This window comes from Pseudochaenichthys georgianus, chromosome 19 (assembly GCF_902827115.2).
Source record: "Pseudochaenichthys georgianus chromosome 19, fPseGeo1.2, whole genome shotgun sequence".
Taxonomy (NCBI): Eukaryota; Metazoa; Chordata; class Actinopteri; order Perciformes; family Channichthyidae; genus Pseudochaenichthys; species Pseudochaenichthys georgianus.
The window spans coordinates 24695002-24720613 of NC_047521.1; the positions used below are offsets into that span (position 1 = coordinate 24695002).

A 25612-nucleotide genomic window follows, 5' to 3' on the forward strand; every position below is an offset into this window, starting at 1 on the left:
GAGCGCACAGGAGGCATAAATACACCCAGAGACACTTTCAGCTTTTGCTCAAGTTGTTGAAAAAGAAACTCCGATGACGAACAGACGATGAGAGAGGTAGTCAATACGAGAGATAGCGGAGGAATATGTGGAGCTTTTTTACGCGCTCGGGGCAAGTTTGACAGTGGCACCAACGAGGTGATTTCTTTAAATTAAAAAGCGTCCTCAGTTTGAGTGACTTTTTAAAGTATGACGTCCTTTGATGAGGCATGTTTCCTGCGTTGTGTCCTCATGCCCAGGATTGCGACTCATGGGATGTAGTAAATGGAGAGCCGCGCTCAACATCGGACACCTGAGGGTGCAGTCCAAGCTGTCCGTCTTCTTTACCATGATCATCCTCTTCACTTACCTCTTTTACTGCCTCAATGGATACTGTGACTCCTTACCCAGGCCTGTATATGACCAACAAAGTAATCATCAGAATAAAATCACTTTAAACGATGGAGCGTCCCAGCAGGAGAAAATTACGCACAACGCGTCTCAGGTTTTCCGCGAGCAGATGTCGGACTTCAGCGATGGTTCCTCTGATAATATCTCTATAGCTAATACCTTTGGGAGCAAAAAGTTCCCACAGGCCATCATCATCGGAGTGAAGAAAGGTGGCACCCGGGCTCTGCTGGAGTTTCTGCGGATTCATCCGGACGTGAGAGCCGTGGGATCCGAGCCGCACTTCTTCGACCGCTTCTACGATAAGGGACTGGACTGGTACAGGTGAGCAGGTTTTTTAACTTAATGATACAGAGTTTGGTTACATGTTATGGTAAAATGTTTGGTGTTTTCAAACGGGGAAATGACCGGAATAGAAAGGGACGTTAAGGGTCAAAGTTCAGGACAGAAGTCATTAAAGCCTGATTAGAGTTGGAGCTGTTTACTATCACTTTCACATGAAGGAAAACGTCTGGTTATTTAAGTCAGAGAATTGATTTGTGTTTGGTTAGAACACGTGTGAAAACGTAGAGCTCATTTATCTATGTATTGAGCACCTTGAAGGGTTTAAAGAATAAAAAGAGGTGTTGATTTAATATAAAAGAATAAAACATGTATATTATTCCTGTGATATATAAGGCTACATTGCATTATACCTAACGTGTAAATAAGCTCTAGTTGAATCGAGTTATACAACCACAGGTGCCAAAAAAAGTCCCTGTTTTTCTCCAGATTCTTCCAATGTATAATACTGTTGGTATATCTCTCTCTACATAGCTAAGTGTTTTCAGTACACTTAACACTCATATGATTTTGTCGACAGATCTGTACAAATTAGTTTCTCTGTAGAGAATCTTGTAAAAGCACTTGTGTTTACTATAAATGGAAACATTGTAATTAAGTAGTTGAATATTAAAAAAGCCTAAAAACTGACATATCGACTAAAGAAATCTTAGTTTGCTGGGATGTGATCCGGCTGATGTTCATAAGCTCAATTTGATTTTGTGTCTTTGGAATCTGTCTGAGCCTTAAGCTTTAAAGTCAGTTCTAAACAATATTTTAATAAGTAATACATTATAAGGACTTTGAAAGTTGTACATTTATGGACTTTTTACTGCCAGTTTTTTCATGCTTTTGTCACTAATCACTAAACAGTATTAAATAAATGCTTTACGTGGCACTTGAGTGTGCTGTCATCAGATTATCATCATGTATTTTGTCTTATGGGGGTTTACCTGCTGCATGCAAGCTCAACCTGGGACTTTACAGACATTTTATTTTGACTTTACAAATCACTTTATACATTTTGAGGCAAAAAAACCCAGAATGAAACATTAAGAAATAACATTTTGAGCTGGTTTTTTTTGTAGTTTTGTTCTCGAATCGTCACAAAATTGTGGTAAAATTGCCATTTCCCAGAATCCACGATAAAGTCTCCAAATGTATTTTCTTTATCTGAACAGCTGAATCACCTCAAACATATCAGTTTACTGGCATTCACCTGTGCTGCCGTCTGATAATCGTGTACTTTCTCTTATCAACACATTAGTGACTGAGCATGATGTAACATCAACAGAGCCGTTTCAAAAACACTCTCCACTTATTAGTCGATGTGCGGCTTGTTTTTCTGCGCATGCAAACACATATTTTCATGCGTGCTGTGATCAATCCCTCTCCTCTCTTCATTAATATCCCGCAGCACCAGTAAGAGGCTGTGCTGATAGCTTCTAAGGATGGCAGCGTATTCAGTCCCCTGCCAATAAATTGCTGTTTATTGAGCTGACACGCTGCCTCCCTAAGTGTCCCTGCTGGTCCCTGAGGGCCGGAGGAGGGTGGGGTTGTTGTGGATGGAGGCAGTAAGGATGACCCGCTTAGTCAGGTGTTAGCTCGAGGATGAGCTGAAGATTGACAGCAATATCTGTCTCGTCAATATTTTTCTTTTTCCCATATCGTCCTCGGGATTGCAGAGAGACACTGTAATCGTTGTTAGCCAAAGTTGGCTTTGCAACTTTTATCTTATCAATATAGCTTTATTTAATTTGCTCACACATGATATCAATCTTGGGATATCGGCATGCATCCATCATTGCTTACATGCATAAACAGACAAATAAAAGCGGTTTAAAATATGTTTTCTAGTCTGAGTCTTAAGCTTGTTCCTTGAAAGCTAAAACAAATTCAAAGACTTGTTTTAATGTTATGGGTAAAATGATTCCAATTGATGTTAAGCCAAAATAGGCTTTCTTTTTTTATATTGTCAAAAATAACCTATATTTTTATTCCATAAACAGACGGATAAAAAGGCTGTAACATTTTTTTTAAATGGGAAGAAGTGTTTTTTAGGAACCTGTATATTGTGTGTGCCTGATAGCCCAGAGATGAGAGAACGAGAGACAGAGACGGAGGGACAAGGAGAAACCATTACACAGGAAGACTGATGAGTGGAGTAAATGACGGTTTGATAAAGAGACAAGTAGAAGGGAGTGGAGGAACATGGAGGTGTGGCGGAGAAATGTGGCGTGAGAGAAGACGGAGAGACGCAGGAGAGATCAATACAGCCGTGTAATGATCGGTGCTCTGGCTCAGGTGGAACAGCACTAAGTGACACCAGACATCAAAGTGTGTGTGTGTGTGTGTGTGTGTGTGTGTGTGTGTGTGTGTGTGTGTGCGTGTGCGTGCGTGTGCGTGCGTGCGTGTGTGTGTGTGTGGTCTAGCATTACTATACTTGTGGGGACCTAAATCTGTTTACATAGTCACGTGTGGGGACTGGCTTCCCTTATGGGGACAAAATGGAGGTCCCCATGAGGGGAATCATTAATTTTAGGGTGAAGACTTGGTTAGGGTTAAGGTTAGGATAAGTCTCCAGGAAATGCATGTAAGTCAATGTAATGTCTCCTGAAGTGATGTATACGTGGTATGTGTGTGTGTGTGTGTGTGTGTGTGTGTGTGTGTGTGTGTGTGTGTGTGTGTGTGTGTGTGTGTGTGTGTGTGTGTGTGTGTGTGTGTGTGTGTGTGTGTGTGTGTGTGTGTGTGTGTGTGTGTGTGTGTGTGTGTGTGTGCAATACTCAGTAGCTGTTTCAGAGGAATAGGTCAGGGTTTTCCTGCTGCATGCAAGCTATTGCAACATGTCTGATATGTATGTAGGATGATACAGTTATGAGTCACAAATTCATTTTGACTTTACACACGACTAAAACTGAAGCCCCTGCAATAGTTTCAACACAGATATGCACATTGTGCAAGTTAAACAACTGTTTTCAATCTGTATTCAGAGAAAATGCAAGTACCGGACGAAGCATTCATGAAACAATTTGAATTGTAGCTGTTTCTGTCCACACAATTGTGGAAAAATGCCCATTATCATTTCCCAGAATCCATGATGACGTCTCCAAATGTCTTTTCTTTATCCCAACATTACCCCATAACCCCAAATGATCCAGTTAATATCAAGCACTCAGTAAATCCTTACATTTGAGACATCAAAACTGGAGTATGTTTGGCATTTTCCTCGTAGAATAAGGAAAATGATTCATAGATTTTCAAAGTAATACATTTTCTGTGGAGCAACTAATCAAATATTTTACTGTCTGGCTATTAGTATTACATTATTTGTACTTACATTTTAATCTGACAGGTCATTTACAGAGAATTAACTCTTTCACCAAACGCTCTTCAGTAAAATCATTCCAGTCATAACCTCTGAATCTTGTCAGCCCCAGTAAGTCAATTTAGTTATACCAGCGGAAAATCATGATGGCTTGCTTTTCCACTCTACATCGGAAATAACACTGCAGAATTTTTTAATAGTACTTTTGGTGTTTAACTACATAGGAACTGTTTCTTTAAATAGAAAAAACACATGATATTTGGTGAGAAAAGTGCAGGTAAAACTTAATGTTTGATGGCATTCATTTTCATCTGAATGAAGCAACTTATCTAAGTGTTGACAAAGCTGAACATAACACTAGAAAGGGTTAAAGGTGCGGGAAACAGCGACCTTTCTTCGCTTCTTTCATTGCTTCTGTTGATGGTAAACTGACCTTATACCAGTAGCGTAGGCAGAAATGTACTTTAGGGTGGGCCTGTAAAAAATAGGGTGGGCCAGATTTTTCTTCTGCGCATCAGAAGCTAACAACAACCCCCGCCGGTACCGGTGGCAGATTACTTTTAGAATACTTTTGGAATACTTTCCATCACCCGGACTGCATTCTTTTTACTGTCTTAAAACCTTGTCTTAAAAGGTGTCCTTGGGTGCTTTGAAAGGCGCCCCTAAATAGAATAAATTATCATTATTATTATGATCTGAAACGATGTAATAACTTTTACAACTGTTTCCAGTCACTTGCCCTATGCATGCAGCAGCAGCAGGCCATTCACTTTGATTTTATCCCGTTATAAATGTCATCATTTCGACAATAAAGAAATGCTACATACACGTTATCTTGCACATTTTATCTAACCATCTCCATTTCTAACTTTCAATATATTTAAAAAGAGATCTCTCTCTCTCTCATTTGCGTGCGGGGGCGGGGGCGGGGCCTCACAGACACGCTGCATCTCTCTCTCGCTCACAGACATGCTGCAGCGCCGTGCAGTGCACACAGTTCTGCAGGTAATGAATATTACATTTTGTGAGGAAACTTTTCCACCAATAATTCCAATAAGTATTCCAAAATGTATTCACTTCAGGTTTACAAAAGTAACTGTAATCAGATTACTCGTTTTTCAAATGTAACGCCAGCTGAATACACTTGATTTTTGTATTCTGATTACGTAACGCCCAGTGGCGGCCGGCCCATAGGGGCGCTAGGGGTGCCCCACCTCTTGCCACATACAAAAAAAAAAAAAAAATATATATTTTATATTTTAATTTGAACAAGGTAAATATCATACAATTGGTATCACAAAAATGTATAATCTACAATAAAATCTCGTTTAAAATTGTGTTACGATGTCTAAAGTTACTGATAAGTCACCTGTTTCCTGCCTGGCCTTGCCCATGGTATTAGTTTATCATTACCGGGCAGAGCCCCCGAGCCAAACAGCAGCAACCAGCACGTTGCAAAAGTCTCAATAGTAAACTGTGCTGCCGAAACATAATTTCAGCCAATCAGCGCCGTTAAATATTTTGGTCACGAGGGCGCTCACGTTGGCGCCCATGTTGGCGCCCATGTTGGCGCCCATGTTGCTTACGTGCGTTGACGTGAGTTGTTTTTTAGACTCGTGAGTGACCAAGGTGACGCAGTATTTGGATGAGAATGGTGTGCAGGTGGAGTCGCCGGACCTCGGTCCGCACCCAATTCCGTGCAAGAGCTACAACCCGATTTGTATATATCACAGCAAGCTCGTGAAAAAGACAAAACGTATCAACAAGGCTTCTCACATGGCTAGCTGGATGCAAACAGGTAAATGCTGTCTTTTGTTTCCCATCCTTGCTCTTCAAACAGCCGGGGACAGATACGATCTGTTCAGAAACTAGACAGAAGTTAAACAAGTACAAACCACAGACTGTCTGTGTCATGGAGAATACAGTCGCTGGTTTATTTATGTCTGTAGGCCGTTGTTGTGAGTGTGGACGGTCGGAGCATATAGCGTTAGCTTAGCCAAGCTCCATTCAGGAAACAAGCATTCTAAAAGGTTTTTCGCCTGCCGTCTGTCTGCAGACTTGTCAAAGCATTAATTCATGGATTTTACTAACCGGTATCAGTGTGTTGTTACGTCGGCATCATTTTGAAACGTGTATTACAATTTAATCACGGTAAAATATGTTCATTTTGTTGTAGCTCCCGAGCCAGCGTGTCTTGTTTGAATGATGCGAGTAAACACAGCTGGCAGCTGTGGTGAAACTCGAGCGACTAGAGCGATGCGATAGGAGCGTTTAGAGCGAAGCGAATATTCGCATCGCGTCCGGTCTGAACGCAGCATTAAAGCGAGCTCCACGCTGCACTGGAAACGCGCCATTACATCACCAGAAGTCCTAATTTAAGGGGTCATTTCTCCCAACAAAAAATGTTTTACCACCAGCCGCCACTGGTAACGCCGTTACATGTATTCCGTTACAACCCAACCCTGTGTAGATCTCTCCGGACTGTCCACGAGCAGATGAAAAACACCCACCTCTCCGCCTCTTCCAAGGGACGAGGGAACCGTGCGGCAGAGTTTCCGTTAAATATTTTTTTCTTCTGACAGCCCAGCAGCAGGAGAGGTGGGGAGAGGGAGACGTGGGGAGAGGGAGAGGTGGGGAGAGGGAGAGGTGGGGAGAGGGAGAGGTGGGGAGAGGGAGAGGTGGGGAGAGGGAGACCTGGGGAGAGGGAGAGGTGGGGAGAGGGAGACCTGGGGAGAGGGAGACGGGGCTATTTCATCGTTATCAGAAAATGATCGTATAGATCGCTGCTAGATGAGGGCAGTGGGGGCTCTTCTTGGAGTCTGGCTTTTTAAAAAAAACCAAAGTTCATTAGTGAACTTTGAGCCATCATTTATTTTGCAGGCAGCTCTCTGCCTCTCTCACGTTATTATGGCGCGCGCCGGAACCAACAATCAGTTTTTACCGTAATGAGTTCGGTTCAGAGGACAAAGCACATACAACATTAATTAAACTCGATATTTGTTCACTTGAATTTCCCTTTGAATTCTTGGATATTCTCAATGGGTGAATAATCTTTTTTATTATTAATAATAATAAAATAATAATAAAAATATATATATATACCCTGTCCCTATGGGCGCTACGCCACTGCCTTATACTTCTAACTCTTTTGTGTGTGTGACTCAGACATGACGTGATCACCTTTCTTTTTCCCCTTCCTCTCCTTTTATCTTAATGAAATGTGTTTCTGCTCCGTCCTGATCCACTGACAGCTCGTTTCAACACAGTGTGAATTGGACCGGTGTAATGACAGGTCAGGCATTAACATGGACAGCTCAGGGACATGCGGAGTGGCTGAGAGGGATTAGGTCCCCGGTCGCAGTTAAACAAGGCTTTATGAAGCATTAGTCAACACCCCCGCCCCGCCCCGCCACCCCCTCACCTCGTAACACTGGAGCATGATGAACGCTTCAGTGTTCCTACACCTCCATCTTTACTGCTGTAGGAGAAGGTTATTGTGCCCAGGGGCTGTGTAGTTTCTCTGGCCTACAGACAAGCAATAAGACTTACTGGGACTTTTTATTTTTATACGAGACAGATGTAAATGTTCAAAGCAACTAATCTATCGTCCAGGAGGCACTTCTTCTGCACATGCACTTCACCAGGAAAAATTGGGCGACGCTCAACTTATTTGAACAAAAGGAAATTGTGATGTAATATGAAATGTAACACAGACTGACCATTTTAGCAAGAGCTGTAAAACGACACATGTTAACGTTCAGGTGCCAGAGACCTGGAGCTGTGAAGGTATTGTGACCCTCGTATGAAGTCAAGTTGGATCAACGGCTCGACAAAAGGTCTTCATATGCAGCATCGTTATTTTGTACCGTTTCTTTCGGACTGTCAACTTTTTTAATTCCTTTTAACCATGACAAGGACCATTCCCTGTCCTTAGCCACATGTGTATTACTGTAGCCATGACTCCGAAGGTCCCGTAACCTTATCAAAGGAGCAATTATAACCCACAATATTTCCCTGAGGCTGAGTTATACTTGGTTTGAACAACATGTTTTCCTGCGTCCTTCTCGACCGTTGGTTGCGTTGGTCTATATTAACGTGACGTAATGGCAGACTAAAAAGAAAGTATTTCGGTATTTTTCAACAGTAACTGGAAATATTATATTGTCAGAAAAGCACCTATGTGTTGTTCTACAGGAAAGTAATACACTACATTAGCTTGCTTACTAACTAAAACTAGTTAGCAACGAAGGAGGAAGTTAGCAACGAAGCTAAAAAAGCTAGCAGCTAGCTACATTTTTTGTATAAATGCTTGAAATAGAAAGCTACAAGTAATGGATACGTTTTTCATTTCTTGCCTTTCTTTTGTCTGCCATAGATCAGTTCCATCATCACATATATTTCTGAAAATATTATATTTTTAACGTTACAATCTTTGACGTATCAATTAAGCATTGACCCAAAATGACTTATGAAGGATCAGTAAACTCATACTGTCCTTTCTTCTTCCTCTTTCTGCTTTCTATTCCCTGTATTTCTTCCAGATATCATATGCAGTTATATAAATATTATGTGAAATTGCATGTTAAGTACCCCGTGATCCACACATATCAATTTGAAACAGAACTGTCATATGTGAAGCCAACAAAATCATCTGAAACCGGGCTGCAAAGTATCACTTAAACTTTCATTCTCTGACAGAGCTCTTCATTTTAAAATCAGTGTCTCTGAGCTCAGCGAGAGAGCGAGCCTTGGCCCCCGTCTTTAGATCGTAACCAAGTAAAACATATGGACATCCTTAAGGAAGCATTTGGCAAATTGTTTTCGAAAAAATGCTTACATGTGGAAAAGCCTTGGCTCTGACCTCCACTGGAAACGATTCGGTGGTTTCGTGGTGGAGAACGAGGGTTTAGACAGCCATGGTGTGTGTGAGGTCGGATTCATTCACACTGCTCGACCTGAACATCCATCCTGTTATCCTCGGCATCTCTCCATCTTTTTTCTTGACACTATAAATATCCAGCAGATATAAATGTCATTTCCCGATATCGATCACCTATAGGTCCCATTGATCTCTCTCATGGCCGGCTTTATCACGCTGTTGCGGCAGAAAAGAATTCAATGAATATTCAATCTTGTTGACAAGGAGCTGTTACTGCTGACATTTATACCCCACAGTCTCGAGTGTTGCTGCGGTGGATTTATCGGCTTGTTCGGGTCAGTCAAACTGAAATGTAAAGCCTGCAGACGTGTCCTCGCTGCCGTTAGAGAGGCTCTCCGAAGAGTCGACGTGTTTTCTCTCTGTCTCTAAATCTCTGTCTTTATCGACTCATTTATTCATCTCATAGTCTCCTCTCTTTGTTCTATATTCCAGGGCTGCCCTCAAATAGTCGTCTCGTTCGACTATCCGGCTAAAAGAAGTCTTCGTGGAGCAATTTTTCATTAGTCTATTAGTTGCAGGAAAAACAATAATTAAACCGGAAAACCCCTCAAACTGCACAGAAATAACCTTAATGACTAATCAATGGTTAGGAAATCAAAAGCCTGGGATTATATTGAGCGTGTAAAGGATGGACCCTAAGAAGGTGACATGCAAACTCTGCAGACAATAATGTCCTTCGATATCCACGCCATCGGAGCGCATCTTCTCGAAAGCCGACTCATTGCAAAACACAAAGCTTACTTATCCCCGAGTGTCTGAGGATTTCACTGGAGGATGGTCTGGTAGTTCCTCGATTATCGCTCCTCGAAATGAAAAATAAGAGAAGTGAAATGCACCCAGTGAGTCAGGCAGCAGCTTAGCCTTATATACATATAGAGACTTATTTATTGATATAATAATTCTGATCTCAGAACAAAATAAATTCAAGTTTTCATTCCATGATGAGTTTAATTCGCATAGGAATTTTTGCCAATGAAAATATTTTCAAGTGTTTCCGTTTGCTGTGTTATATGTATTTATTTTGTGCTGTTATTGACGAGTGGACCGCTTCGTCCGTGCACTGTCTTCCCTCAGCCCTAAAACAAAAACCATTTTGTGAAAAACTAAATAATAACCATAAAATTAATAATCATAATATGGTATAAACGTGCAACGCCTAGTCGACTAATCTCCTGCGTTGATGTCTACTGGTCGACTGGAAACATCTAAAATCGAGCAGACCTACCAGTTCCATATGCAGGTTGTATTTCCAGACCTTTCGACCAATCACAAGAGGATTCTGCAGTGAAATTCCTCTCTGCTTGCATTCTTGGAAGCTGCATGTTGCAAAGGGTTTTCTTAAGAATATGGAAAGATAGGAAATGTATAGATCTTGTTGGAAGAAAGAAGCCTTTGTGCCTGAGACAGGGTTGAATGCTTTGCGAGTATTTGAGGAATATATGCATAAAAATGAGCAACACTATCCGGGACGTCTGTCAGAGCTAATAAACATAACATGACACTCGCTGCTATTTACATGTAAAGGGATCTTTGGCAGAATTAATATGTAAATGCACCTGGAAAGAGTATAAGAATCAAACATGACTTGATACATTGGTGTTGGACAGGTATGGATTTTTTACTCGTTTAAAAAAAACGGCCTGATCCAACTCAGTCATCAATATTTTGACAGCTCGTCATTGGTCGACCTTTCGACTCCCAGCATGCCTTGTCTCGTCCAATCAGAAATAATGGATCAGAGGCACGATGAGAGGATAGACGGGGAAAATGTGAACCTCGCTTCTCTTCAATCACAGTTATAGAGCGATGTAACGGACAGCTTGAGTCATTTATCACGCTGACTGATCTTTCATTTCAATTGTCTGGCTTTTAATTCCAGACTAAGTGTGCGTTTAAAACCCTCGATGGCTGGGCAATATATCGATATGATAATGATATGAGGCCAGATATTGTGTCTGATTTTGGATGTCTTAAATATCCCATGTCATGCCTTTCTGGTTATCACCCGCCCCTTGTGTGTTATGTAGGTTTGTCTGCATGTAAACGGTCTGCAGTCACAAACCCTCAAAGTGCACCCTGTAGCGAGTAAAGCTCTAACACAGAGAAGACCTGTCTCTGCTGCCCCAGAACGCCTCGTTGGAGATTTCTCTTTTTCCATTTGTTTCTTCCAGGAACCAAGTGACGTCATGCGGTTCCCGGAACCAAAATGGACCAATCCGCGGAGCTCCTCACACACCAGCGTACATTTTCAACTAACTGGGAGTCCCATTGACTTGCGTAGAGCTCCCTGAACGCTGGTAATAGACGAGTTGGGATGGCGGAGAAATGCTCTCCGCAGACCCATTCTCACAGCGTTATAAACCTTTTTCTTACTCAATATCAAGCCACACTTATTGTTTCTACTTCGGCTGTGAGTGTTTGTGTGTGCTCAGGATGAGTTTCGCGCTGTCCCGCTGTATCGCCGACCCGGAAACCACACCAGTAAGCCAGATCATTAAGCAGCGAGCCTCGCAACGCCCCAACCAATCAGAGCACACTGGGCTCACAGGGAGGGGGGGGGGGGGGGGGAGCTCCAACAAGCCGTTTAGGACAGAGAGTGAATACACATACGATACATAGATGCTGTGAGAAACCAATGTGAGTTTGGAACATTGCACAATGTAAATCTATTCTAGTAGACCTCAACAATGGAATTATGATCAGTAGAAATGGCCATGACGTGGGAGCTTTAATATCGTAGGTGTCGTTTTCTGGTTTTAAAGGCAGTAATTATTTCTGAATGTACTGGACTGTTCTAGCTGATCTATTATTAGCTTTTACCCACTTAGTCATTATATTCACATCACTTTTTATGATTTATAAACAATATCATTATGTTAATATTTTGTTAAAGCACCAATAGTTAATCCTATAACATCCTTTCAATATCAGCATTGGGTTTTTAGTCATGTTTTATGTCGTAATATTAGATTTGTATTACCTAACCCTACCACAAACTTGTCAAAGTCTTGATGTCTTTCCTTGTTTATTGGACAACAACAACATAATTATCTAACCCTACCTTCTCTTGTCTACGTCAATTGCTTTTATTTCTTATTTTGAGTGTCTTTGCTTTGCGTCATCAGCCTTTCGTTTTAGGTTACCGTGCGTAAAGGAAATGAGAAAAGGATGAGAAAGACATTCAAAGTAATTGCTTAGTCACAAAATAAGGGGAAGTTAAGGAGGAAAATGGAAGAATAACATTGCTGGCAACAGTAACATTGTGTGATGTATTGTCAATTACCAAATTACATTACATTGCATTTAGCTGACGCTTTTATCCAAAGCGACTTACAATAAGTACATTCGACCAGGAAGACACAACCTTGAGAATATTTGCAATACTAATCTGATTACATACATAGCGATTTGATTAAACGACACATAGTAGGCTTCTTAATGGATACGTTCACATTCCTCTTTTAAAACCAAACTCATATTTACATAAAGAGAGCTTTTTTGGTCACTAATTGTACACATGTCATTCATTCAATAGTCAGCAGTTAAGGAATTCCTTCTTACTTCTTCAAGAGTTTGAGCGATAGTGACACAAGGAAGGATTTTCCAAAATACTAACTCGATTTGTCCAATTCAAATTCCTGTAGCTCCATTTTAGCTTGCAATGAATCACTTGCACTGAAATCAAACACGCAACATATCAATTAATGCGTAAGCAGATGTTATTGATGTGCATCTTCTGTGGAAAGCCTACAATTTCCCATACAGTGGACTACTAAAGGCGCATCAAGATACTTCACCCCGTGCTTTCTTATGATGGTAACTTTACATTTAGTGAAATAAGCTCCTCTGTCTCTCAAGAGCGTCTGTCTCAGAAACCAGAAATCCTTTGTTTGTCCCACAGCGGGCAAGTATATCTTGAAACAGCAAGTGGACAGGACAGATAAAAGGCAAACATTAGGAGAGTAGACAAGCACTCTTTAACCCTTAAGAGTCCCTGGGGCCATTTTTCAGCCATTCGGGTTTTCATGTTCATGCCAGGCTGTGTTGAATGAATATTGCTCAAACTTGCCAGAGGATAGTCTTTTTTAGTTGTATATTGAATTGTCGTCTCAGGTTTTTTAATTAGCCTAAAATGGCTAAGCTACACAAAAACCGACACATTAGTTCCTAGCGGCAAAAAATGCCCCATTGAAAACCATTGAAAATGCTTTTTTTGACCCCACATTTATCTTATCATAAACTCTTGATTTCCTTTATGTTAAGATTTCATTTTGGACTTCTAGCTTTCAATTTGAAAAAACAACAAGTCCATAGTAAACATAAATAAATAACTTTGCGCATTTTCAAAAGTAAGTAAACATAAGGATATCAAAACAGCAGTCAGTAATATAAGTTTCAGCTCCACAATACAAGGCATTACAAATGATGATTTCAGGGAATGTTATGGATTTCAAAACATTGTAAATCGACTGTCTTCTGGTACTGTTTCACGTTACAGTAAAGGCAAGGAAAGTTTATTTATATAGCACCTTTCAACACAAGGCAATTCAAAGTGCATTACAAAAAACAAAAGACATTAAGAAAATGGCATTTAAAATCAGTCATTAAAAAGAAAAGATAATAAAAGAAATATTAAAAGAAAAAATACATGGATAAAAGTTACACTGCAGTTTAAGATGTGAATAGTTCAATTAAAAGCAGCGGCAAAAAGAAAAGTCTTTAGTCTGGATTTAAAAGTAAAGAAAGAATCTCAATGCAATATAAATCTGCTTTCCCTTTTACATCAACAACTAGATCCCTTCTACTAGAATAGAAAATAATTGACACCAATTTAAGAACTAAATCAGCTAAAAAGTAACAACCTGCACCGTAGATACATATGATGTTCACCTTATGTACCTATTTTGGACTTGCATTTGCACACAGACATATATATATTTAAATGTCCATAATTTTTCATATTTGTATTAATCAGCTTCACCCAATTATATTGTTGAAATTCTGTATACCTTTACGAAACTTATATTCATTGTTGTCCTTGTGTTTACCCTTAACTATGCTAGCCTGAATATCAATCTTATTCCCGATGTTCCTTAAACACTAGAATTGTATTTTTTTTGTTGCCCATATTTTAATATCCTCTCATGAAGAGAGACACACACTGACACATTAGGTTCACACATGCTGCTTGGTTTGATGGGCATGACACCCTGTTAACCATCACTGCTCTGTCTGGAGAGGCAGGTAATTATTGACCGTGTGTGTGTTTATGTATGTGTGTGTGTTTATGTGTGTGTGTGGCAGCAGTGAACCCCTCACTGGTGTCTATCTCTGTTTAATGTCTGACTGCCTGGGTGGGTGTGGGGTCGTGAGAACCTGCAGCCACCCGGAGAAACACACCTTTCTTTGTGTGCTATAAAACCTTCCTAGAAAAAACCGTCTGTTGGTCTTACCCGACCTGAACTGCTTAATTGTCGCTGATGTCTGCGCTGGCTTTCGGGAGGAAATGAGATTAATTAGGCCTGAAACCCTGGCACAGAGAGCAGGGAGCTGAGTTTGAGGACAAGCTCAAAATCAAACAAGACCCTGGTTTTGGGAGGAAATCTGGAAAGCAACACGAGTTCATGCCGCTTCCAAACTGTGTCCTGCGTGTTTGATGTGTGTGAACGTAGCCAAGTCCTCTCTGATGAGCCTGATAGATGCCACTGATGGCAGAGCGCGGACTGGAGCGACTCCAGTTGTAAAAGCTGAGCAGCTGCCAGAAGTGATTTCCTTTTTTTCTGCTGAAGACGCTGCGAACAATGAGCGGAGAAACCACAAGGAGTGTCAGAATGAAACTGCTCGGAAGTGGGTCTTTAGCATCGGACAGTAATCGAGTGTTTTCATTGGTCAGGAGTTGGGTTGTTGCCAGACGTGCTAAAGTCCATTTAGGGTCGGCTGTTTAATAATGAGAACTTGGTCGTTTTTTGACACCTTTAAATATATATTTAAAGATACGCTCATTATAAAGATTGTCACAAATGTAATTTAGATTAAATTAAAAATATCTTCAACAAAAAAAAAGCCCATCATCTGTCATCACCTTTCAAAAGTAATTGTTGAAGATATTTTTAATTTAATCTAAATTACATTTGTGATTGACAATCTTTGTTGTGATACTTTTATGAGCATAAACATTTATGTCATCAACATTTGGTTGAAAACAAAATAGGCCACCACCAACGTGAGCAAAAATAAAATGTATTTCCAATGAAGGCTAAAAATTGTGTATTATTTCAGTTAACAAACTTTGCCATCTAATTTAAATTGAAACATATTTTTTAATAAATTGTACAGTACATTTCATCTGGAAATCCACCCCTCTGGTGGGATCCGGATAATCCAGTTTTTTGGGATCAAACTGATCCCAATCCTGTGTTGTCGGATTGAACTACCCGTTTAGAAGATTTGATCCAGATTAAAGCTTGGATTGGATTTCCTGATCTGATCGGATATCAACGTGATCCTAATCCTGTTTTTTGGTTTTGAACTCCCCAAAATCCAAATCTGATCTGACCAGATAGGGATTACAAGTTGTGAACTCCTGGGGCCAGAGGAAGGCAGGGAGGAGATAAAGCCACACAAGTAGGCCACTGCGGACTCGACAGGAACACAACTGTAGATTTTCCCAGTTGATAAATCAGGAGGGGTGGGAGCACACACACACACACACACACACACACACACACACACACACACACACACACACACACACACACACACACACACACACACACACACACACACACACACACACACACACACACACACACACACACACACACACACACACACACACACACACACACACACACACACACACTTACATCGCTCATATGGACACGTACAGTAGATTCGAACATAAACATTCAAACACACATAACCGTCATTACAGGTTGTTACATAATCAGAAAGATAAAATCACTGCATCCTATCTTTTTTGCACTTTACTTCTTAAAGATGATTTGTCACCATCATTTTTATTTGGTTAAGTAATAAGCTTATTGGTTTAGAGTTAGATGAGAGGATTTATACCACTGTTATGTCTGCATGGTGAATATAATAATAATAATACATTTGAGTTATATAGCGCTTGCTGCTCAAAGCGCTTGATATCAATATGAAGCTACAGCCAGCAGATAGTTAGCTTAGCATCTAGCGACAAAGGGAAAGAAGTCTATTTGGATATTCGTCCATATACACAAATTATCCAGAGAAATAGTATCAGGCTCGCGTGTAAAACCATACGCTGCTGTTTAATTTGGTTTTTGTACAAATTAAACAAACAAGATGCTAATCTGCTGCGGGCTCCAGCTACGTAGGTTTGTACTGTATCGATCTTTTCATCCAAGTCAAAAATCTCACCAAGAAAAGCTAATTAGCACATTTCCAAACCGTCATTAAGACAGGGATGTTGTTGCAAAGTGGCAAGCTAATGCATAAGCTTGAAACACTGTAGAATTAGAAGCTTTGCTGAAAGTCACACAGAAAAACAAACACACACACACACACACACACACACACACACACACACACACACACACACACACACACACACACACACACACACACACACACACACACACACACACACACACACACACACACACACACACACACACACACACACACACACACACACACACACACACACACACACACACACACACACACTCACAGATCTTCCTCTGTCATTAGGGCCGGTTCCTCAGAGGAAACTCTGACTGACCACTTCTCACTCACCGCTCTCAGGCCCTGTGATGTCTCTATTAACCGCTACACCTCCATTTTCCCCTGAGATAGACACATTCTTCAGCTCTTTCCTACCGACCTACCCGTGTGATGAAAACCTCCTCCGTTAAAACCCTCCTCACCACCGCGGTGCGTCAGCCAGACAGTAACCTTGGGAGTGTGTAACGGCCCGCCACACACACGCTGAGGGAAGATACAGTAACATCAGGTGTGGGCAAAATGGGTTTATGTAGTACAAACATGACGGGGCTGAAAGACGATGTGATGTAGAACAGGGTATCTGCGGCTTCTGAAAAAAAAGCTCCTATAAAAGCATTGAAATCCAAATAATTCTGGGGTCCAGTTATATTCCATGGAATGCTCTTAACATCCCGATAGCAATGAATATCTTATATACAAAAAATCCATAAAAAAAATTTCATCTATAGAAGCCGTAATACTGTAAAAAGTACAACCAATTGGATGGCCTACCTGCCTGTCAGCCTGCCATCGGGGCACAGACTTATCTCGTGCCCTCATTGGTCATGTGCTCGTTCGTGTGTGTTGGAGGAGGGGCTCTGTAAGGAAGTTGCAGATTTTCTCCGGTTGTGTATTTTCAAATTCTAGCGATCTCGAGCCGGTTTCTCAAACTTACCTACCCCACCTTTAATACATTAATGTAGGCATTATTGTCGTGTTGTGTTGAAAAAACTAACTTATTTTCTTTGTAGAACAAATTCATTTTGATTTTTACATTTCTGTTATTCTTTAAACATGAAAAGGAGTATTACATTGCAATTTAAAATATCTCTAAAAGGTGTTACGAAGACCTGAATTTGATGTTGTTAGCACTGCAGAAACTGCAAAACATGACTATTTATACTAACACTATATACGTATGGACCGTTTCTACCTGAATTTTCCATCAAGGAGAAGCCTGTAAATCTGCATTTCAACAACTATGCAATGAAAGCCAGATGAAATGACTTATTAATTACTCTAGCCTTAAAATCTCCTTTTGGCTTGAAACAATAAGGAAAACGTCTCTATTTATACTTAGCAATGAATTGGCTTTCATTTAGCAAAAAGTCACATTTTGGCCAGAAACAGCATCCAACTAATGCAATGGCCCACCTCCAACAGACACAAAGAGAAGCACGACTTTACTTCCCCTTTTATTGAGTTGCTTACAATCCCCGCTGACTTCTAATCAGCCCACAGGAGCTGCTCGGCCTTGCCGTCAGTAATTACAAACCTCTCCCTCTCCACACACAGCATCCGTCTTCATACGTCCCTCTGTAGTGGTTCAGGATGTGTTTCAAAATTCCTTCACACGTGTCAAATGTATTCATAACAATCTCACCCTGAAGGATACAGTAGAGGCCAAGCGGAGGCTTTGAAGTTGTCAGAAGCAGTTGGGGAAAAGTGGAATAAATAGAGGAAGTGAATGGAGGAAAAGAGGGGGGGTAAGATCGCATGTAGAGGGAGAGATCTGCACATGATGACATGTTGCATTACACGATCCCTGGTGGTCTCGCCCCTCTGAATCACAACCATCTGCCGCTGACCTTCAGGGTGGAAGAGTCCATTTCCACGCTGTGCGGGCTGGCACGGATTAAGAGGGTCCGGGGGTCTGGCCGGCGGCCCAGCGGAGACCGTTTGGATCGCATCTTCACGAAGCTCTGAACCCCAGAACCAGAGGGAAACTTCCTAACTCAGAAACACTTCCCTCATCTGCCACACACACACACACACACACACACACACACACACACACACACACACACACACACACACACACACACACACACACACACACACACACACACACACACACACACACACACACACACACACACACACACACACACACACACACACACACACACACACACACACACACACACACACACACACACACACACACACACACACACACACACACACACACTGAGGGCTATATTGCTCCCAGATGTGGAAGGCATGTTCAGATGGTCGGTTGGTTAGTGTGTGTGTGTGTGTGTGTGTGTGTGTGTGTGTGTGTGTGTGTGTGTGTGTGTGTGTGTGTGTGTGTGTGTGTGTGTGTGTATGTGTGTGTGTGTGGCCTAGCATTACTATACTTGTGGGGACCTAAATCTGTTTACATAGTCATAGGGTAAGGGTTAGGGTTAGGCATGTGTTGGTTATGGTTAAGGTTAGGGTAAGTCTCCATGAAATGCATGTAAGTCAATGTATACATGGTGTATACATGGTGTGTGTGTGTGTGTGTGTGTGTGTGTGTGTGTGTGTGTGTGTGTGTGTGTGTGTGTGTGTGTGTGTGTGTGTGTGTGTGTGTGTGTGTGTGTGTGTTTCAGTAGAAAGTGCAGAAAAAGACATGCGTGTTGTACAAACGGGAATACAAATACCTTCCAAATAAAAATGCGATAATAGCCACCGTGTTTTCAGGTGCCTTTTTAAAACTTTTTTTACAAATAAACACTCACTCACATTTGAGAAGCGCTTTAGTAGTAAGGGAACCCTTTCATTCCCTACAGTCACAGAGAAATAACTAAATTAACAGTGAAGTCAGTAAAAAAAGGGATTTTCAGGCTGCACAACATTTCGATTTAGGTTGAATGCATATGTTTTATGTACTTTTAGATGATTTTACCAACAAAATATCTGGCATTTACAACATATAACACGTGAAAAATACCTATATTGAACTCAGATGAAACAGGAAAACAGTGAATATGCAGATTCTACAAACCTAGAGCTACATTTTTTTGCATTTGTTTCCAGACAGGAGATTTTAAAGGAGCTTCCCAAGCTTCATAGGCGATTGATCACACTGACAGCTGGAGTCAGAGGCATAGGAACTCCCATCATTGTCAAAAACTGTGTATTTCATTAAAGGAAAAGAGGAAATCCAGGCATAGTTCAGGGTCTCTAAATATACACACACCAACTCACACTTCTGGGTCATAAGTGATGATTGAGAGGGATTATTTTCTCCCCGTGTATACATTGTTTTTAAATAAATTAAGCCGTTTTGTTCTCGCTCATGATTGGATTTAGTGCCTGCATCGTTTCAGTGCACCAAGAAGTCAGTTCATTTAAGTTCATATATTTCAATTCCAGATATTGTTAGGCAACGCAACTAAATATACCTTTAGCTGAGGCTATAGCTTTGACTTGATATAGCTGTCTCTGAGTGGCAGAGTTTACCGAGCCAGTGTGGTTTGGCTTTGCTTGTTATACTGCAAATACTGCTTAGTGTTTTCATGGAAAAGTTACATTTCTTTGGCATAATAACTTTGTACGTAGTAAATATGTCAACAGATCTTGTTAGTGACCAAATATGTAGTTATCTCAGCTTGGCCTGCATGCCAATAATAGAAAATGTTATTTAAACAACCCATCTGTAACTTTTTATGTTGTAAAATCTGTCAATAGATTCTGGTATTACCTCAAGCTTGACCAAATATGTAGTTATCTCCACATGGCTTGCTGGGCTGAAATAGAAAATGGTCTTCAAACAATCAATCGACAACATAAACTAGGCTCGCCTTTCTCCTAGCAGCTTTTTACAGAGGTCAGTATACAGCTCACTCCTCATATCTTAGTCATAAACAGTAGCCTATTAGCCTGCAGGGCTTTAAACAGGCCCTAATAAACTTCAGGCCACCTACAAAGAGCACGGCTTAAACGCGAGCGTCTGGCCACTTTTGAAAGCCGACTGCATTCCTGCTCCAGATGGAAACGCTAAAGGTGTGATAAAAACAAACAGGTTGCTAGTTTTCTGTAAAGACTCTTTGTAAACCATACAGAGGCTGATATCAGATAAGAAGAACAAAGGCGATGTTTTAACCTCACGAGAGAAATGAGATAAGAAGTTCCTCAGATGTGAATCCAGGTTAATGAGAGGATTACGTCGCTGCTCATTTCCTTCTCTACATCTGTGCTCTAAAATTGTGTTTCCCTCCACCACTGTGCGGCCTCCTCCCGGGCTTTTCTGCTGTATTCAAGCTGTGCTGTGATTACAGGCTAGTGGTTCAAAATGTAAACATGAAGTCAAAGGAAGCCCCACTCCACCACCAAGGGAACGCCGTGGCTTCCATTAGATTGGATGAAATCAAAAACATCCATTTAGTGCCATAGACACGCAAAAAAACACCAAACATTGCAAACACACGGGCACCTCGGTTGCTTTCAGACGTTGTTGTGGGCACTGCCTGCAACCGCAGGAAAATAAATGTTAAAGATATCTGGGCACATTGTTGTTCTGTAGTTTGCTTTTCTTTGCATTCATGTGGATACGATGCACATGATACAGTAGGAGGCAATTATTCTGACACATCAACAGTAACCGTCAAATAAGAGGGGTTTTTTCTTCAGCCACTGTTTTGCACCTCGCATGTTATACTGGGAGAAATTCATCTTAAAATAAGCCTCGCCTGACAGTTATAGTGAAGGAGTGCTTGCAGCCAGACATATTTTGATTAAAGGATGCAATGCTCCCTTTTTCTGTACTCGAAACACTTAATTGATCAGGCATGTTCTCTCGGGGGTTGTTTGCGAGTCCGTCTGCGACATTCAGGAAGCACAGGCAGGTAAAGTAGCAGTAGATGGATCGAACCAACATCTAATTCGTGCAAAAATAACCTCCCAGATTAATGACACGTCTGGATAGCAGCATCCAAATGGCCCTCAGAGCCAGAGCTGCTTAACTGCTCTTGGCTCCAAATGAGAAATCTAGCTTTTTACATTCATAAAAGCTTCCTTGCCACTCACGTCATGTGGTGACCAGAAATAAGCCTGCGCCCACAGCTTCAGAAACTTGGCTTCAGAGCACACGGTTGTAACTCAAAGGTTTTGACCTAAAACGCTCATTGTAGTCCATCCCAATGTTGAGACTACCCATAGAAACAGCTTTGTTTTTCCAAACTGTTATTGTTTAGGCCCAGCCCTGTTACACATCTCAAGGGTTTCTTATGAATACCATAAGTTGTGTATTTGGTGTTACCCTCAGAGCTTCATGCCAGGGACACGCTGGACTTGGAGCTGACTGTGTGTGTTGGATCAAAGTGAAAGAGAGGAATGGAGTCGGCTCCATCGCCACAAAACAGAGCTCAGAGCCCCATAAGCCCTTCACTTACAGACCAACCACGAAGACTACGACCCAACCGTCACCACATGCCCGCTGGAGAAAGAGGGGGAAGCATGGAAATTAGCTGAGGGATCTCTCACAGTTGCAATACTGGTCTTCCTCAATGCTTAGATTTCTATAACAAACCAAACCTCGGATCTGAATACTTTTTAACCCAACAAAAGGGTCTTTCTTTTGAGTTGAAATGGAGGATATTACGTTCCATTTTATAGTTACAGTAGCATTTGATTTAAATAAAGGACACAAGACGAATAGGTTTTTCCTTTTTCCTTCCATTTGCCTTGTTTTATATACAATCTGCTCAGGCACTGTATAACGACTCTCAGTAAAAAGCAGTCAGGGTTTGTTGTATTTTCAGGCACTTATATGTCCTCTCAGCCTCTGAGTCATCTAAGTAGGGGTAAAGATCAAGAGGAAGAGGGCAGTGCAGTCTATTAAGAGACAGAGTGTGCTTAGAATACCTCAACCACTGATGATAATACAAACAAAGGGCCAAAAGCAATAACCAGGATTGGATGCAAACACACGGTTACCAATAGACAATACTTCACTGACCTCTTTGGGTAATGTTGGACTAAAATGCATTAAGGACACTTGGGAGCATCCAGCTGTTCGCTGCAACAAAATAAGACATGGCAAAAAACAAGTGCATCAACAACATCACAATTACAACGGCTGTCTACTACTGCTGTTGACAATAGAAAACACATTCACAATCAATGTGTATTTATTATCCGTGGCAGTAACGGATTACAGTTATGTTATAACTTTTTTTCCGTAATATGTAATGTGAGGAATAGCAATTGGAAATGCAATAACTACACTACTGTCACTTATCCCAATAACACTCTGTACGCTTGGCGCTGGAGATGCAGTTTACCAAAGGAGTATACATGTCCCTCTCAGTAACTCCAATTTATTTTCAAGTAGTGGGCTTGCTAAAGATCGCCATGTTACATTCATTTATTTCCTATTTCTGTTTAGAGTCAGGGCTAACTCCATAGCTTAAGCTACAGTCATTGTGGCTCCCGTTAAGCTAACTGTTCGGTAAATATATCCAAACTTGTTAAACCATAATGCCTCATTTGTTTTGTCTCCACACCAATTAAAAACTGAATTTATTGATTGGTATTGAACATTTGGAGAGTTTTAAAACGACCTCAGGTTTAAAATAATGTAGCCAACTTTAATTACTTTTCTCTGTACCCGTGGTATGGCTATTTTTTCAGTCCTGCGGGACAGTCTCCCAGCTTTAAAGACCGAGAGCTGGGGGGAGCCCGTTTAAGAGGAAGTAGTGGAGGAGAGGAAATTACTTTCCTGAGGTTAATATAGCCTTGTGGTTTTCCTAGAAGCTGTTCACAGACTCACTCGTAGTCGCCGCTGACATGCTCTCCATCAATGCCAGCAGCTAATGTCAAGTTTATCTTCCTCTAATCTCAGATGTATCCCACTATTTACAAAGCAAAATCAAAAAGCCTTCAAGGCAAGTGAGGCATCATCAAAGGAATGCTTTGGGAATAATAAGAAAATCTGGGAAATGTGTACAAAATTAAATAATATATAGATGTATTTTTGTACTATAGAACAAGCTGTGTGTTGGCTTTTTTTCATGTGTACACTCATGTAGTATTTAAACAGTTTTATTAATGAAAGTATTTTTTTCTGTCATGCAGGAATCTGATGCCTCGCACTCTGGAGGGCCAGATCACCATGGAGAAGACCCCCAGTTACTTCATCACCAAAGAAGCCCCTCGCCGCGTTTTCTCCATGAGCCGCCACACAAAGCTCATCGTGGTGGTCCGTGACCCCGTGACCCGGGCTGTCTCTGATTACACCCAGACTCTGACCAAATCTCCCGGGCTCCCGTCCTTTCAGAACCTGGCTTTTCGCAACGCCACCACAGGCCTCATCGACACAACTTGGAGTGCCGTGCGCATCGGCATCTACGCAAAGCACCTCGAGAACTGGCTGCGCTTCTTCCCGCTCTCACGTCTCCTCTTTGTTAGCGGAGAACGCCTCGTGACGGACCCAGCGGGCGAAATGGGCCGGGTCCAGGACTTCCTGGGGCTCAAACGGGTGGTGACGGACAAGCACTTCTACTTCAACCAGACCAAAGGTTTCCCGTGCTTAAAGAAGCCAGAGGGGAGCAGCAGGCCTCGCTGTTTGGGGAAGTCGAAGGGTCGGCCTCATCCCCAAATCCCCTCTGAGGTCCTGCATAGGCTCAGAGACTTCTACAGACCCTTCAATCTCAAGTTTTACCAAATGACCGGCCACAATTTTGGCTGGGACTGAACGCCTCCTCACCAAAGCTCTTAAAAACTGTTAGTAGCGTTCTTGTTCAGCGAACTACCCAAAAACCAGACAGGGATATCTTAAAGACTGTGTGTTACCAAAGCTTTTACTGTGCAAAATATGGCATTTCTTTATTTTTTAAGCTATGAAGAAATTCTTTTTCATCACGATTTACAACAGCAATGCTAACAAGGGTTGTGAGGGCCTCAATCCCTTGGGCTACTTCAGCAAGGCTTTTGGGAAGCGGTGGTTGCTGATTCGAAATGACAACCACAAGCCAGATGGAAGTCATATGTGCACTTGGCACCCGTAGAAGCAGGAGTGTGATAAGCTCTTATTGCTTTCCAAAATATTGAAAATAACTCCGGAAATGTGCCAACAAGAGATGTGCCTAAAATATATAAATGGCAAAAGAGTAACGAGCCTTAACAGCCTGGCGAAGCTACGATGAAATGTTGGAGCTTCCAGAGAAGCATGGGAGCTCTGCTAAAAAAACTACAACCCTTGACAGCAAGGAAAGAAGCAAATGGTTTGATTTAAGCACAATCAAAATAAATAAGTCTTCAGAATTATTTAATCACATTGTTCAGTTCACCTCTGTCACATTTACACGGTGGTTGCAGTTGTAGGAAGTTATGTTTTTTCTTTAGTTCTTTCAATGCAAACTTTTTTTCTGGACCGTCTTTGATTTCAAATGAAAGCTTAAGGATGGTGGGAACAGTACCAGAGTTTTTAAATGCAATCCGTTATGTGCTGTACATTTGCTGATATTTATGTTGCCATTTCTATGCTTGTATAAAATGTTCTCTACAGACAAAACCAGCATCTGTGATTGTTTTCGACCACAAACAGTACTCTCAACTGTATATTTCTAAAAGATTAATTTATAAGAAGACAAAAATATTGTTCTGATGTTTTTCTCTGAGACCTTTGTATTTGAAATTCTGACTAAAACTTTTCTTATTCTAAAACATGTGTTTTGGGGCTCATTTTTCTGAGAAGCACTTTGTCCATCCTCTTTGTATTTGATCCAAACTAATGTTGCTGCTGCCGCGAATCTACAATACATCTGCTGGGCAGATGATTCTTTACCAGACACAGGCAGATCGTTAAGAGGAAAGTGCAAATAATCACTGTGTTGTGTGATGACTTTTAGGAAAGCAGACATTTATTTACATAAAAATGAAAAATGCTCTAGTTTAGCCATTGTTCATTATAAAGTAAGTCTTATAATGATGACTAAATCATTTTGAAATGTAGTGTTTTGGGTCATTCCACATTTCATGTCCCCCATATAAAAAATCTTATAATCCATGCCCAAAATGCTAAAACATGCACTTGTTGTGTTAAACATACTTGTATTGAGACAAAATGTATATAAAGTTGTAGA

The 25612-nt window shown here is 41.1% G+C and overlaps 1 protein-coding gene across 1 annotated transcript; it reads left to right on the top strand.

Moving 5' to 3' along the window:
* Positions 1-25554, top strand: LOC117464417 (heparan sulfate glucosamine 3-O-sulfotransferase 6-like). Its single transcript, XM_034106837.2, has 2 exons — positions 1-750; positions 23604-25554. Exons 1-2 carry the CDS (start codon positions 242-244, stop codon positions 24220-24222), a joined length of 1128 nt encoding a protein of 375 aa, XP_033962728.1. The 5' UTR covers positions 1-241; the 3' UTR covers positions 24223-25554.
* The last annotated feature ends 58 nt before the right edge of the window (positions 25555-25612 follow it).

Excerpts from the sequence above, each read along its gene's own strand:
- LOC117464417 (XM_034106837.2), top strand. The coding sequence starts at position 242 with ATGAGGCATGTTTCCTGCGTTGTGTCCTCATGCCCAGGATTGCGACTC. Across the intron at positions 751-23,603 it reads AAGGGACTGGACTGGTACAG|GAATCTGATGCCTCGCACTC; the intron begins GTGAGCAGGTTT and ends TCTGTCATGCAG.